The following is a 17,498-nucleotide window of genomic DNA, read 5'->3' on the forward strand; positions in this document are numbered from 1 at the left end:
CTAAATCCCTGGGAAGGTGCAAGGAAACATGAAAATGGAAAAAAAAGGAAAGTGGTAGAAATTATTGATTCAATCTATTGCACTTGATGGAAACGCACCAGTAAATTACTCTCTTGTTGGTTTTCCATATGTGGCTCAAAGAAGAACATCAAAAGCCAAAGCAGCATCTCTGAGATATCGTCTGCTGTCATCAATTGCTGTAGGGCAACATTCACCCAGTCTCCAAAGTGAACCAGTAAAAACCAGTTCTCAAATAGATTTGCAGAGGTTCTGCAACACAAGTCAGAAAAATTGAAAATTAGCATTAAAATAAAGAACTAAAATCTGCAGTTTATTCCAATCCTTTCCCAAAGTTAAACCAAATATTACACTATTTCCCCTACCAAGAAAAAGTATCCTTCTTTATAATGCCCCATGTGTAACTTTCATCAGCACTCTTGCAGCTATTAAATATACTGGACAGCTGTGTTCATCTGGCATTACTGTTGTCACCACATAGGAATCTTGCAGGTCGCTATTAATTCCCTTGAACCATACAATGTTGTAAACAGCTGTTTGCATAGAACAGCTTGATGATAACTTGTTATATATCATTTCCGCAAGAAAATGCTTGTATAACTGTAAAGCTGAACACCTACTAGAGAGCACAGGGGCTGTTGCCTGAGGCAGTTTAGGGGATTAGATCAAAAGATATGACTGTAGTTAAGCAATGGGAAACATATTAAGAAATAATTCATAATTCTCAATGAATATACGTTCCTTTGAAGAATAAAAACTCAGCTGGAAAAGTGTTATAGCCATTGCTAATTAGAGATAGTCTTAGATTAAAAGAAGCAGTTTACAATGTGGCCAAAAAGATTAGTAAGTCTGAAGATGGGAAGGTTTTTAAAAAGTCGGCAAGAAATTGAAAAAGAGGGAGAAAATAGAACATGAGCACCAGCTAGCGAGAAGTATAAAAATGGAATGTACGAGCATTTTTATTAACTTACAGGGCCTGGGTGCCAATGGCAACAAGGAATAAGAAATGGCAGAGACGTTAAACAAATATTTTGAGTCTGCCTTCATAGTAGACGACACAAAGAACCTACAGCAAATTGTGCAGAACTAAGAGTCTAACGGGAGTGAGTTCAAGAAGTAGTACTGGAAAAATTAAGACTAAAAGCTGACAAATCCCCTAAACCTAATGGCCTACACCCTAGGATTTTAAAAGAGTTGGCTTCGGAGAGAGAGGAGTACATTGGTTTTGATCTTCCAGAATTTCCAATTTCTTGGAAGATAGCAAATGTAACCCCACTGTTCAAGAATGTCCAAGAAGAGTCTGCAAAGAGATATATACAGTTTCAGTGAGTGAGCAAAAGGTCGAGTACATATATTGTAGGGAAGGGCAAGGTTATTTGATTGCAAGAATAGAAAAACAGGACATTTTTTAAATGGTGAGAAACTATTATATGTTACTGTTCAGAGGCATTTGGGTGTCCTTGTATATGAAACACAAAGTTAACATACAAGTACAGCAAACAGTTATTACCTCTAGGTTATTGTCTATTTCTGGTGTGGAAAGTGTGTCTTCTACTGTGATGAGAGACACAAAATATTTGTTCAATGACTCCACCATTTCCTCAATCCCCGTGATAAGTTCTCCTGTCTCTGCTTCTAAGGAACCAACATTTATTTTAGCTATTCTTTTCCTTTTTATATACTTATAAAAGCTCTTACAATCCATTTTTATATTTCTGGCTATTTTAAGCTCATATTCTATTTTTTTCCCTTGTAATCAACTTTTTGGTGGTCCTTTGCTGGTTTCTAAATTTCCCACTGTCCTTCCCCAGGGAGATTTAAAAATCCAAACAGAGGTAAATTATTTAGGTCTACTCGCCATTACATAAACATGGTTATAAGGTGGTCAAAGTTGGGAAATAAATATTTCAAAGTACACAATTGGCCGTAATTTCCGAGCTCCCCAGCACGGGAGGCGGGTGGCGGGGAGGGTGGTGTCCCAAACGTGTGCCAAATGGCCTTGATTGCAAGGGGGTTGAAGTACAAGAGCAAGAAGTCTTGCTGAAATTGTACGGGTCTTTGATGACACCACACCTGGAATACTGTGTACAGCTTTGGTCTCAGTACCTAAGGTGGATATACTTGTCTTAGAGGAAATGCAATGAAGGTTTACTAGATTGATTCTTGAAATGAGGAGAAATTGAGTAGAATGGGCTTATACTCTCTGGAATTTAAAAGGGCAACAAATGATCTCACTGAAACATATAAGATTCCGACAGGGCCTAACAGGTTAGATGCTGAAAAGCTGTTTTGCCCTGGCTAGAGAGTTTAGATAAAGGGCTGCAGTCTCAAGATAAAGGGTTGGACTTTTAAGCTTGAGATCTGAAGAAAGTAGTTCACTCAGAGAATTGTGAATCTTTGTAATTCTCAAACCTAGCGAGCTGTGGATGCTCAGTCGTTGAGTTTATTCAGGAACGAGATCAACAGATCTTTTGGCCCCAAGATGACAGGGTGGGAAAAGTGGAGCTGAATTGGAAGTTCAGCCAAGATCTTATTGAATGGCTAGATTAGGCAAATGGCTTATCCCTTCAATGGCCTATTTCTTATGTATTTTCAGATCTGCAGGAAGAATATTTTCCAGAGGTAGGTAAAAGCTTTAACCTCCTCAGGCAATGCCATAGTTGAACAGCATACCAAAATACACCACTTATGCTCATGAAGAATGGCCTTTTAAACAAAGCACTTGGAGGAACAAGTTGGATAAACTCTTTCTGCGCTGCTCATCTCCCTTTGCTGATGAATTATCTCTCAGGCACTCTAACTGATTCAGGCTTTTGAATGCCGCCCATTTTTTTGCATCTTGGTTTGGTATAATGGCTCAGTGCCAAGGCCAGGTCAAATCAGTCCTCAATTTTCTGGTACCCTAAATACCCATCTTTGGATGCTGTGAATGGCATTACATAAAATGCAGGTGCTTTTAAATTTAAAAGAAACACCAACGGCAGGATTTTATGCGTTGGCGAGTAGGGGCGTGGCCCGCTCGCCGACGTGTAAAATTAGGCATGGTGACGTCAAGCGGAACTCCCAACGTCACCGTGCCCCATTTAAATGTTCAGGAAGGCGGGGGCGCAGCGAAATCAGCTGCGAGGCCATTGACAGGGTCAATTAAGTAATTAAAGGACCTGGACCAGGCCAGGAGCCCCGGCGCAAATTAGAAAAAGCATGAAACCTCATCCACGGGCGGGTAGGTTTTAAAAACTTTTAATAAAGTTTTTGTAAAAATTATGGACATGTCCCAACTCATGTGACATTGTCACATGAGGGGACATGTTAGGGAAATTTTATTTTTCTATTTTTAGGTTTTTAACATTTAGAGCCGATCTCCCTGAGGCTGCACTTAGCCTCAGGGAGATGAATGCGCTCTTTTGTGTGCATGCGCAAAAGAGCGCACTCTCGATTTTGGGATCCTCCTCTTCCCCCCCCCCCCCCCCCCCCGCCCACACAGGAAGCGCATAGCACTTCTGTGCTGACATCACGTTGGGCTGGCCTTAATTGGCCCGCCCATGTAAAATAGCGCCGCGCCTCCGATCAGGAGCGCCGATCGGAAGCATGCCTGTGCTCCCCTGCCCTTCAACTTTGCCCCCGACGGGGAGAAAATTCAGCCCCAAGTGAGTCAAGAGGGGAATTCCAAAGGTATTGTAAGATACAAAGCATGAGGGGAGGGCCTCATTTTGTTAGCTGGGGGTACAGCTAAGTGCCAACATGAGCTTGAATGCAGATCTTCTGGATCATGCTGAGGAGGAGCAAAGGGTGCTTTCGTTTTTCTTCAAAGTCTCAAAGTAGGGTAAGATTGTGGCATACAAGATATCTGAGTTCCAAGAATTCTTCCCAATTGAAAACATCTTGTGTATGCAATGGATCCCTTTAGTGCGATTCATACACAATTGTGGGGTGGGTTTTTGGTTACAAGTTAAACTTCTTCAGGAAGAGAAGGAAAAGGGCACCCATCTCCATGAGAGAAAATCAACCTCACAGTGAACATGCCTCACTCCAAAGCTCCTCATAAAGGGTTTGGATTTAACAATTAGCAACAAGTGATAAGCAGCACTGAATAAAGATGCGTAGGACATTAAGATGGCAGGAATTTTGCAAGCTGTCCTGCATAAAACTCCACCACGTTGATGACAGATGTTCACTAGAAAGTTGATGAGGAAAATCAGCCTTGGAAGCACATTTACTGGACATATTACATGAAGACCAGGTAAATAAATGTATTCAGGGTTTGGTGCCAACCTATGGTTGTACAGGGGCAACTTTCTCAGAGCTGCTCCCGCTCTACTTCCGTAACTGCTGAAGATGAAGCAGCAGAGCAGGACCAGATCCAAGGAAATTGCGAGCCATAAAATCTCCCTGTAGGAATTTCTCAGTAGTTTGTTTTGGAGATTTTTGAACATGATGGTGGGTTTCTGCATGTGTTAGACTCTTGGATGATATAAAAAAAGAGTAACTGTGCTACACCATGAATCAAAGAATGCAATAGCACAGAAGGTAACTCAAGCCACCGCATCTCTTGGACTATCCAATTACTCCCATTTTCCTATGCTTTTCCCATACTCCTGTTTTTTCATATATGCATCTAGTTCCATTTTAAAATAACAATTTAAGAGGAGGAAAGAAAGTTTGGCAGTTTTCTCTTAGGGCAAGATTTTATGAACCACGGGCAGGCGCATGCCCGACCCGATCGGGCGTAAAATAGTGCTTGATGACTTTGGGTGAGCTTCCTGACATTATCACGTACTTGCACGATATTTCGGTCGGCAGGTGCACGAGAGTCAGTAGCGCCCGCCGACAATTAAGAGGCCCATTAAGGTCATTAATCAATTAATTTAAAGCTATTTTTCAATGCCCATCCAAACTTACGGTTGGCGGGCGGGCAAATCGGCCAAGCGGCCTTTGGATTTTTTAGGAAACCTCATCCACGGGCGGGATGAGGTTTCCAACATTAATGAAAAAAATAATTTTTATAACTTTTAAATTCATGTGTGAGTCCTATGTGGGAACATGTTTTGCACATTTTCAGAGTATTTTTGATTTTAATATTCTTCAGCTCCCTGCCCTCAGGAAGCTTTCAGTGCGCGCTCCCCCATGCAGGTACAGACTTTTGCGTTCGCTCATCTCCCGCCCCCACCCCAGCAGCGCTGAGTTTCTCAACACACCTTTCACCCTGGCTAGCTGTTAATTGGCCAGCCAGCGTGAAGTCGCAGTCGGGGCCTGATCATGGGCTGCGGACTGTTGCCCGGCCACTCCTGGCCCGCCCGACCACCCAAAAATCCTGCCCTTAATTACTGAAAACAGCATATTTTTTAGATTTATAATAATCCTATGTCAAAGTTACCCGGTATCAAAATGGCTACAACACTATATACTTTCATCACAGTGCACAAGTTGAAATTTTTACTAACACATGGCCACATCAAGGACCATAAAATTTCCTGGAACTCCCAATGTGTATGAGCTAAGCACATTCAAATAAACCATGGATTCTAAAAAAATGTTTGTTCATAAAAAGGAGGTTGGGTTGGGAAGAAATAATAGGGCAGATTTGCCTGGTCCTCTACCCCAGCCTTTTTTAAAAATTCATTCACGGGATATGGGCTTCGCTGGCTGGGCCAGCATTTGTTGCTCATCCCTAGTTGCCCTTGAGGTTGTGGTGGTGAGCTGCCTTTTTGAACCACTACAGCCCATATGGTGTTCGTACACTCAAAGTGCTGTTAGGAAGGGAGTTCCAGGATTTTGACAGCAACAGTGAAGGAACGTTGATATATTTCCAAGTCAGGATGGTGAGTGACTTGGAGGGGAACTTCCAGGTGGTGGTGTTCCAATTTATCTGCTGCCCTTGGCCTTCTAGATGGTAGTGGTCATGGTTTTGGTATGTGCTATCTAAGGAGCCTTGGTGAATTCCTGCAATGCATCTTGTAGATGGTACACACTGCTGCTATTGTGCGTTGGTGGTGGAGGGAGTGAATGTTTGTGGATGTGGTGCCAATCAAGCGAGCTGCTTTGTCCTACACGGTTTCAAGCTTCTCGAGTGTTGTGGGAACTGCGCTCATCCAGGCAAGTGGGGAGTATTCCTGACTGGTGCCTTGTCGATGGTGGACAGACTTTGAGGAATTAGGAGGTGAGCTACTCGGCGCAGGATTCCAAGCGTCTGACCTGCTCCTGTAACCAGTGTTAATAGCTAGTCCAGTTCAGTTTCTGGTCAATGGTAACCCCCAGGATGTTGATAGTGGGGGATTCAGTGATGGTAATGCCATGAACGTCAAGGGGCAATGGTTAGATTCTCTTTTATTGGAGATGGTCATTGCCTGGCACTTGTGTGGCGTGAATGTTACTTGCCAATTGTCAGCCCAAGCCTGGATATTGTCCAGGTCTTGCTACGTTTGGACATGGATCTGTATCTGAGGAGTCATGAATGGTGCTGAACATTGTGCAATCATCAGCAAACATCCAAACTTCAGACCTTGTGATGAAAGGAAGGTCATTGATGAAGCAGCTGAAGATGGTTGGGCCGAGGACACTACCCTGAGGAACTCCTGCAGTGATATCCTTGAACTGAGATGACTGACCTCCAACAATGACAACCATTTTCCTTTGTGCTAGGTATGACTCCAACCAATGGAGGGTTTCCCCCTGATTCCCACTGACTCCAGTTTTGCTAGGGCTCCTTGACGCCACACTTAGTTAAATGCGGCCTTGATTTCAAGGGCAGTCACTCTCACCTCACCTCAGGAGTTTAGCTCTTTTGTCTATGTTTGAACCAAGGCTATAATTACGTCAGGAGCTGAGTGGCCCTGGTGAAACCCAAACTGGGCGTCAGTGAGCAGGTTATTTCTAAGCAAGTGTCACTTGATAGCACTGTTGATGACCTCTTCCATTACTTTGCTGATGATTGAGAGTAGACTGATTGGGCGGTAATTGGCCGGGTTGGATTTGTCCTGCTTTTTGTGTACAGGACTACCTGGGCAATTTTCCACATAGCCAGGTAGATGTCAGTGTTGTAGCTGTACTGGAACAGCTTGGCTATGGGAGCGGCATGTTCTGGAGCACAAGTCTTCAGAACTATTGCTGGAAAATTGTCAGGGCCCATAGCCTTTGCGGTATCCAATGCCTGTTTTTTGATATCACGTGGAGTGAATTGAATTGGCTAAAGACTGGCATTTGTGATGCAATGGACCTCCGGAGGAGGCCGAGATGGTTCATCCACTCACCACTTCTAGCTGAAGATTGTAGCAAATGCTTTAGCCTTATCTTTTGCACTGATGTGCTGGACTCCCCTATCATTGAGGCAGGGAATATTTGTGGAGCCTCCTCCTCCAGTGAGTTGTTTAATTGTACACCACCAATCATGACTGGATGTGGCAGGACTGCAGTGCTTAGATCTGATCCATTGGTTATGGGATTGCTTAGCTCTGGCTATCACTTGTTGCGTGTGCTACTTGGCACGCACATTGTCCTGCGTTATAGCTTCACCAAGTTGACACCTCATTTTTAGGTATGCCTGATGCTGCTCCTGGCACACCCTCCTGCACTCTTCATTGAACCAGTGTTGATATACTGGCTTGGTGGTAATGGTAGAGTGGGGGATATGCCAGGCCATGAGGTTACAGATTGTGCTCGAGTACAATTCTGCTGCTACTGCTGATAGCCCACAGCCCCTCATGGATGCCCAGTCCTGAGTTGCTAGGTCTGTTCAAAATTTATCCAATTTAGCAAGGTGGTAGTGCCACACAACACGATGGAGGGTATCCTCAATGTAAAGGCGGGACATCGTCCCCACAAGGGCTGTGCAGTGGTCACTCCTGCCAATACCATCATGGACAGATGCAGCCGCGGCAAGCCTACTGGCTCATCTGAGCGCAGTGAACACAAGAAAACTGGGTGGATAGGAATGCTCTGCTATTAGGGAGCCCACACAATTCTTTGTTAGTTTGTGGAAAAGATGGCCTGGAGGAAAATATGCCCTGTTGTTTGCGATTTTAGTTAAGTATATTCGTCAAATTTCTTTTACTTCAGTAGGCAACTTTTTATCATGAATGAAGCTACTGAAATGGAAATTTCTCTCTGCAAAGTAAATGGTGACAAATTTCTATCAATCTAAAAACAATGGATCCGCAAATGTAGTTTTAAAGCAATATGTGCCTGTATGAACTTAGCTCAGCCAAGTCAAACAGAGCGTATCTATTTTTTTTCCTGACTACTGCCTTTTAAACCTAACTAAATAACAGTTTCACCAAGACAACAGTCTACAGTTGACACTATAAACAAAGCTTATTTTGTGTCACAGGTTGCATTCATTGGAAATGCAAGAACATTTGAAAAATAATCCTGAACAATTTGTTAATGTGAGAGAGTGACTAGCATTGGACTAAGATGTATCAAGATTAGAGGTGGTTTCAAAACTGATGCGTACGTGCCCTGCTACCAAAAAATCAATCATCATAGACACACATGAAATAGTAGGCAACTTGCACTTCTGCCTGGGAGTTAATGGTGAGGATGAACTGGGTGGGAGGAGGATTGGGCTTGTATTTTATTTAAATATAAAACTCAAGGAATATAGATTGGAGAGCAGAATTCAGAAAATAAATATTTTGAGAATATTTTAGCATTCTACTTGAAATTTATACTCACGCTGTGGCTGGAACTCTCTGGTGTTCAGCTCCCACCAGTATGGGGTCATGGGTTTGTGAAAGGGAAGCCGTATTCGACAAATTTACCAGAGTTCTTTGAAGATGTAACAAGCAAGGATAATAGGGCACCAGTAGATGTAGCGTATTTGGATTTTCAAAAAGCATTCTTTACGTTGGCACATAAAAGGTTACTACACAAGATAAGAGCTCATGGTGTTGGAGGTGATATATTAGCATCGATAGTGGATTGGTTAACAGGAAGCAGAGGGTAGGGATAAATGGATTATTTTCAACTCGACAAACTGTAACTACTGGAGTGCCACAGGATCAATGCTAAGGCCATAACTATTAACAATTTATATTAATGACTTGGGTGAAGGGACCAACTTAACTATATTGTAGCCAAATTTTCTGACTATACAAAAATATGTAGGAAAGCGCGTTGTAAGTGGGATACAAAAAAGAACATGCAAAGTGATATAGAGAAAGTGAGTGAGCAAAAATTTGGCAGATGGAGTATAATGTGGGAAAACGCAAGATTGCCCACTTTGGTGGGAAGAATGGAAAAGCAAATATTATTTAAGTGGAGGGAGATTGCAAAAAGCTATAGCATAGAATGATTTGAGTGTCATTGTACATAAATCACAAAAACTTACAATGCCTGTACAGCAAATAATTAGGAAGGCAAATGGCATGTTGGCCTTTATGGCAAGGAGGGTGGAGCATAAAAGTAGGAAAGTCTTGCTATAACTGTTCAGGGCATTGTTGAGACCACACCTAGTGTATTGTGTGCCGTTTTGGTTCATAATGTAAGGAGGGATATACTTGCATTGGAGGTGGTTCAAAGAAGGTTCACTAGGCTGTTTCCTGGAATGAAGAGGTTGTCTAATGTGGAAAGGTTAAGAAGGTTAAGCCTATGCTCACTGGGGTTTAGCAGAATGAGAGATGATCTTTTTGAAACATATAAAATTCTGAAGGGGCTTCATAGGGCAGATGCTGAGAGGATGTTTCCCCTTGTAGGGTAATCTCGAACTACAGGGCCCAGTTTAAAAATAAGGCAGTCTCCCACTTAAGACAGAGATGAGGAAGAATTTCTTCTCTCAAAGAGTCATTAATATTTGGAATTCTCTTCCACAGACAGTGGAGAGTGGGTCATTGAATATATTCAAGGCTGAGTTAGACAGATTTTTGATCAACAAGGGAGTCAAGGGTTATGGAGGGCAGGCAGGAAAGTGGAGTTAAGATTAGCCATGATCTTATTGAATGGCAGAGCAGGCTTGAGGAGCCAGATGATCCACTCCTGTTCCTATTTCTTATGCTTCTATCCACAATGCATTGCAAGATTGCTATGTAATTACAATGTCCAACTGTGAAAATATTCATTATTATAAGTTGGATTCCTCCACAACTCATCAGTATGTTGGCTAGAGTACTTTTCAAAGGACTGTGTAAACAAACTACTGAGATTTGGAAGAGTAGATTTCTCCTTTAAATCTCTTATACCAACTACATTACAAGCACTCATTATTCACTAGATCTCCCAACAACAACTTACATTCTTATAGCACTTTTAACGTAATGACACATTCCAAGGTGCTTCACAGGAACATTATAAAACAAGTATGGCGCTGAGTCATAACGAGATATTAGGTCAGATGACCAAAAGCTTGGTCAAAGAGGTAGGTTTTAAGAAGTAACTTAAAGAAGGAAAACGAGATAGAGAGGCGGAGAGTAGGGAAGGAATTCCACAGCTTGGGGCCTAGGCAACTGAAGGCACAGCCATCAATAGTGGATGTCATCAATTGGAAATGCACAAGAGGCCAAAATTAGAGGAGCACAGTTATCTCAGAGCTTAGAGTTTGGAGGAGATTACAGGGATAGGAAGGTGCAAGGTATTGGGGGAATTTGAAAACAAGGATGAGAACTTTAAACTCAAGACGTTGCTTAACCGGGAGCCAATGCAGGCCAACGAGCGCAGGAGTGATAGGGAAATGGGACTTGCTGCAGGTTAAGATACTCAGAGTTTTTGGTGACCTCAAGTTTACAGAGGGTAGAGTGTGAGAGACCAGCCAGGTGTGCGTTGGAATAGTCAATTATAGAGGTAAGAAAGGTATGGATGAAGGTTGCAGTAGCAGACAAATGGACACATGAACGAAGTTACAGGAGGCAAAAACAGGCGGTCTTAGAGATTGCATGAATATGGAGTTTGAAAGCTTATCTCAGGCAGAAGATGAAAACACAAATCTCCCTGAATTCCATTATTATTTTGGTACCATCTCAAGACCTCACTTGGACATTGTGTTAAAGCTCTCTTCCAGAATCACCAATGTTAGTAATGAAGTGACACATAATAACCATAATTGTAAGTTTTCATAAAGCTATCTAATTAAAAATCATAAATGCTTAGAGAGAAGTTAGTTACCTTGAATACTGTAGGAATATACAAAAGATAATTGCAGCTTCACACCCTTTTTAATACAATACTGGCTCTAACTGATGAAGACTGAATCATGCAGTCAAAAGGATCAAATTCTATAATGTGGTAACATTTCACAGCAATTTTCAAATGAAAAGGAGTGAAAATATAAAATGTTTATATTAAGGTCTCAAATCACAGCCTGGAGCAGTTCACATGTCACAGGGGATGTGTAAGATTAAGGAACTGTCTTTTTAATTAAATAAACACAGTCTTTAACCATCAGTGTATTATTACAACACAGGTAACTGGCGACACGGGACAAATGTTCACGGAGAACAAAGATCTCTTGTGCTGACTCAAGGATAGAAATAAGACATTTTTCAAAAATGTTTCAAAAGCTCTCATTTGTTGAAAATAATTTATAGCAAAGCTAAAAACTCACCGTGTGACTTCTTTATCCTGTACAATCCCCTTCAAAATTTGAATAATACTTATTAGGTGCTGGGACCAGGCAGTTGATGGCATCTCTGAAGAAAAATTATTTTAAAAAAAGAATGGTTATATGTAACACAAAAAAGATCATGGATGAATGCAACTATTTAACTTACATTAATAATTTGGATTTCTACGGAAGCCAAAAATAGAATATTCTAGAATGCTTTAGGGAGGGAGGACTGAACAGGGACAAGATGTTCGATAATAGTCCAGAAATTGAAGAGAGCACTTTTTGAAGGAAGAGCTTGCCAGGCTAGGTGTTGAGGTTTCCAAGCAAGAAAAAATAACTAACAACACCATCCACTGGTAGAGTAATAATTCAGAGTCAGAGAAATGTACAGTGTAGGTTCAGACAACTTACAATTATACAGCATCTTTAATGTAGTAAAATGTCTCAGGGTGCTTCACAGGAGCATTATCAACCTAATTCAACAGAGACCCACATAAGGAGATAAGGATAGGTGACCAAAAGCCTCGTTAAAGAGGTAAGTTTTAAAGAAGTGCCTTACAGAGGTGAAGAAGTTTAAGGAGGGAATTCCAGAGCTTAGGGCCTGGGCAGCTGAAGGCACAGCTGCCAGTGGTGGAACGATGAAAATTGGGATGCATAAGAAGCCAGAATTAAAGGAGCACAGAGATCTCAGAGAGTTGTAGGCTGGAAGAAGTTACAGACATAGGGAGGAATAAGACCATGGCATAGAGCGGGAGAAAATTTTTGAAGCAAGTAAGAGATGCAAAGTTGGGTGACAATTGCTTGTTCAAAGACCTTGCAGAGAGAAAGGATAAGTTAGAGATGATTGGAAATTTGAGGAGAAGTACTGAGGGCAAGGTTTTTAGAGAGGGACATGGTAATGACAGTTTTCAAAATGTCGTTGCATAGGCATATATTGGCATTTACCACATGAACAAGCAGAAACGGTGAAGTGAAGGGAATGTGGGCTGAGCTGGGTGAAGGGGAGGAACAGGTCGCATCAATAACTGAGTTAGTAGCCTTTGGGGTCAAAATGCCTATAAGCTTCTTATATTTCAGAGATGTAGACAAAGGCTACTGGGAAGGAAGATCTAAGGAGGTGGCTGCAAGTGCAGAAGAGGAGTTAAGATTTTCAGGATGGTTTTGCCTTCTATTATGATACTAGAGCAGGAGGATTTGGTCATAGAGGTTGAGTAGTGATATTATTTGATATACTCAACGCAGATCTGCTGACGGACAGTGTGACAATGTGTGCACATGTTCAAAAGACTGAAGCCCACAACCTCAAAACTGGAGAAAAGAATTGGTGGTCTTTGAACTGGTGGTGAAAAGGACATCAAAGTGGAGGTGAAGCAGCTGTGCAACAAATTAATAGGGACTTTGATGTTGGTGCAGGTGACACAGCAGAGCTGGGGAGAATGAAAGCTGAAGTGGCCTTCATTTAATAATTTGGTGAACAGGCTTTAAGTAGGGTCTAAAAGGTGGAGATGCAGAGAAGTTTAGGGAGGGAATTCCACAGCTTAGGCACTAAGCAACTGAAAGGATGGCAGGCGATGGTGAAGGAAACTTCACCATGTGAAAGAGGCCAAAATTGGTGGGTTGTAGGGTTGGAGGAGATTACAGGGATAATGAGGAACAAGGCCATGGAGGGGTTTGGAAAAAATAATGAGAATTTTAACAGAAAGATGTTGCCAGAATGGAAGCCAAGGCAAGCGGGCAAGCATAGGGGTGATAAGTGATGACATTTGGTGCAAGTTACAATATGGGCATCAGAGCTTTGAATGATGCGTAAGTTTACCAAAGGTGCAAGGTGGGAAGCTGGCCAGGAGACCATTGAAACAGCTGAGTCTAGAATTACCAAAGGTACAACTGAATGTTTCAGCAGCAGATAAGCTGAGGCAGAGATGGGCAATGGTTTGGAGGTGGAAGTAGGCAGTTCAGGTGATGGAAAGAATAGGGGGCTAGACATTCAGCTTCAGCTTCAGAAGTAATTTACAACAACAATGTTGCGGACAGTCTGGTTCAGCCTCGAACTGTTGCCAGGGAGGGGGAGTTTGTGGTGCAGACCGAAGACAATGACTTCAAGTCTTCCCAATGTTTAGTTAGAGGAAATCTCTGCTCATCCAGTACTCGATGCCAAACAAATGGTATGGCATTAAGTAGATTCCCAGTTAAACCCATGGATAGCATAAATACATCATGTGGGGAAATCAAGCAATAGAATAATTGCCATAAAGGGTCACAAAAATTCACATGGTAAATAAAAAAAACACACAAATTAAGAAACTCCATGTAAAAATGGGCCTAAAGCTATTACATAGAACTACATAGGATATACAGCACAGAAACAGGCCATTCAGCCCAATCAGCCCACGCCAGCATTTATGTTCCACTTGAGCCTTCTCCCATCCTTCCACTTCTAAATTTATCATCAATACCTGATATTCCTTTCTCCTGCATATACTTGTCCATCTTCCCCATTAATGCATGAATTTCCTTGAATGAATTTCTTTGAATAAATTTCCTTGCTATGCTTTTTAGGTGTACTTCTGGCACTATTGATACGCTTGACGTCCTTAATTCATTGGGATAATTCTGACTGAGCATTCTATATGCATGCAATCGCTAAGTATTGACTTATAACCAAGTGTGCAATTTTCAGCCCTGAATATCACAAGGGTTAGTTTTGTATTCAGGTTTTTTGGTTTAATGATGACAACAGCAACAACTACTGCTACTTGTATTCATTTATTTATTTATATAGCATTGTTAACATAGTAAAATACCCCAAGGCACTTCATAGGAATGTTATCAAACAACATTTGACACCAAGCCACTTAAGGAGATATTAGGGCAGATGACCAAAAGTTCAGACAGGCAGACAAAAGAATACTTTTGTTTAGTTTACATCTGTTTAAATGTCAGATCCTTCTAATTTATTTCTAAATAGTACTGCCCTAATATCTCATGATGTGGCCTGGTCTCAAATTTTGTTTGATAACATTCCTGTGAAGTGCCTTGGGGTATTTTACTATGTTAACAGTGCTATATAAATATACTTCAATTTTTTTGTTAGCTTAATAAGCGCATTAAAAGGGAAAAGTAAAGAAAGGGTGTAGACCCTTAAGGAAGTAGTCTTCCATTAGGCACATTAGTGTGAGCAATTATATTAAATTGTAAATATAAAATATGGAAATTAAATGATTAACATCTAAATACAAAATCTATCTTTTAAAAAAAACTGAACAATAGATGAGGAAATTCTAGGGATTCCGCCAGGCCTGCTAGATGTTGTCAGATTAGAAACCATTTTTATTTAGGACTCTATGCTAACAAAGGATATGATTTTATCTAATATAAAAGCAAAATACTGCTGGAAATCTGCAATAACAGAAAATGCTGGAAAAACTCAGCAGGTCTGGGAGCATCTGCGGAGAGAGAGAAACACAGTTAACGTTTTGAGTCCATATGACTCTTCTTCAGAGCACAGTTTAGTGGTCTATATACAATTTGTCATGATGATGTAAGCATCTGGTAGATGAAACTTCACACGTGGTTCTCTATGCACTTGAAGACTTGTTAAATTCGGATTGCCTACCAATAATTTGATGGCCTGTTCCTGTAATTTGGCGAATAGTGTTGTGTGAATTGCTAGATTTTTTTCCAAATAGAGAGGATAGAGAATCTTAACAGTGTAGGAGGTCATTCAGCCGGTCATGCCCATGCCAACATTTTGAAAGAGCTATCTGGTTAGTTCCACTCCCCTGCTCTTTGCTCATAGGCCTGCAAATCTTTTCTTTTTAAGTAAAGTGAAGTGAAGAAATCTAAGATATGCTGATTTAAACACTAAAATATAGATTCTCTTCTATACTTTCGTGGGATACGGGTGTGTGTTGACTCTTGAACAGAGTGGTTTTCTAGGCCATTGCAGAGGGCAATTAAGAGTCAACCACATTGCTGTGGGCCTGGAGTCACATGTGGGCCAAATGGGGTAAGGATGGTAGATTTCATTCGTGAACAATCGATGATAGTTGTCATAGATGACAGCCTCACTACTGAGGCTAGTTTTATATTACAGATTTATTATTTGAATTTAAATTCCACCAGCTGCCGTGGTGGGATTTGAACTCACGTCCCCAGAGGATAGACTGGGCCACTGGATTACTAGTCCAGTGACATTACCACTGCGTCACCATCTCCCCTTCAATCTTGCTGAAAATCAAGCAAAGGGTTGGACACAAAGTAAAACGACAGTTTTAAAACAGTGTAAATTATCCGGCAACAATAACTAAATTAAATCAGCAACCTAGATAAAATATATCACCAAATCATACATTTTTGTCAAAATTTCAATAAGATGTAATTTTAATTTTTTTTTTATTGAATACGCCTCTTTCTTCAAGTTTGATATTATTGATATGGGCCATTTTGAAAATTTGACATCAACAAAGTAATTGTGGGGACTAGTGAAAAGAGAGAAAGAGAAGAATTATTTTCACCCAACCCACTATCAAATCCGCCAGTGGAATCCATCCGAGCACTATGCCTTCTTACCCTCTCCTTGATATTCAACATCAACAACTACAGCATTCTCTGTGATCCATTTCCAAATGATTACCTATTCCTGGTTCATCTCCTAATTATATCAATAGAGCCAGCACTTTATCTAGTAATCATTTCTCCTCTTGCCTATCATTGACTTTTCAAAGTACAGGAGGCCATTTAGCCCACCGCACTTGTACCAGCTAACAAAAAGCTATCCATTTAGTCATGTTTCCCTGTCCTTCTAATTTTTTTAGATAAATATTTTCCTTTTTTAAAATCAATTATGGATTGTGTTTCCCCAGTGGCTCCTAAGACAAGTTTCTGATCTCTGATATCACCCTGGTGAATCCCGTCTGCACTCCTTCCAGGGCCTTGACATCCTTCCCAAATTAATGCATTGCCTAAGGTTCTGTCATTGGCCTTCTCCTTTTCCTCATTTACAGAAAGTTCTACTTATACATCACCCCTCAACTTTATCAGATCCTTGTCTTCCAGTGCATCAAATTGAAAATCATTGACCTCGCTTACAAGTCCTTCCATTGTCTCATTCCACAGTGCCCCTGCAACTTCCTCTAACCACGCCTGTCTGATCCACACCTCTGAATCCTTTGTAACTTTCTATCCTGATATTCCTCAGTTGATAGCATATTTTTCAACCATCCAGCCCTTACTCTTGAACTCCAAGCCTAAATCTAGTTGCCTTGCACTTTCCTCCCCCGCTTTTAAAATCTTCTTCAAAATTTTTTTAACCATGCCTACAATCAGCTCTCCAAATTCTTCTACCGTCACACAGTTTGATCTCTGCTTGTGGAGTGCTTGAAACATTTTGTGGTGTTAAAGATTGCTATACAAATGCAAGCTGTTGCCATCATTAATGCCCTTGGAAGCAAATATGAATACTCCCAAAGTCTCACGCCTGCACTTAATGGCCTCCGTGCCCAGTCATGCTTTTTGGATGCTCCCAACAATACTGCATAAAATAATCTCAGTAGCTTAATTCAATTTGCACTAGATATCTTCACAAGGTTCTGCATAAATCATATATATTAAGACTAAATCATCAACTATATCTGCAGTTGTAATTTTCTAAACAGAAAGAAAAGAATGCGACCCCTTTTATGATGGAAACTAGGTGGTCAATCTCAATAGTTACAGTTATTCTTTAATTGGCTTGATTTGGTACAGATCACCCTGGCATGTGATTATAATTATAAAGTTATTCGCAATACAGCAAGCAAGAGTTATAAGCATTGCAAACAGAAGCTGAAAGCTGACTGTTCACAGGAATCTTCCACAAAGTGTACGCTTAGATCTGGTCAAGATTGTTGGGGAAATACCAAAATCAGATAAAATGTAGTCTAAAATAAAACTGCCTGGATGGAAC

The 17,498-nt window shown here is 41.0% G+C and overlaps 1 protein-coding gene across 6 annotated transcripts in view; it reads right to left on the minus strand.

Moving 5' to 3' along the window:
• The window catches only part of fancc (FA complementation group C), a 238,349-nt gene that overhangs the window by 8,426 nt on the left and 212,425 nt on the right, over nt 1–17,498 (minus strand). For all 6 annotated transcript variants that reach the window (XM_078568327.1, XM_078568308.1, XM_078568290.1 and 3 more), the window contains 2 exons: nt 11,549–11,633; nt 99–270 (listed from right to left, as the gene is read on the minus strand). In XM_078568327.1, coding sequence (XP_078424453.1) covers nt 99–270; nt 11,549–11,633 — 257 coding nt within the window. The remainder of the gene's footprint in view (nt 1–98; nt 271–11,548; nt 11,634–17,498) is intronic.

This window comes from Cetorhinus maximus, chromosome 2, assembly GCF_964194155.1.
Source record: "Cetorhinus maximus chromosome 2, sCetMax3.hap1.1, whole genome shotgun sequence".
Lineage (NCBI taxonomy): Eukaryota > Metazoa > Chordata > Chondrichthyes > Lamniformes > Cetorhinidae > Cetorhinus > Cetorhinus maximus.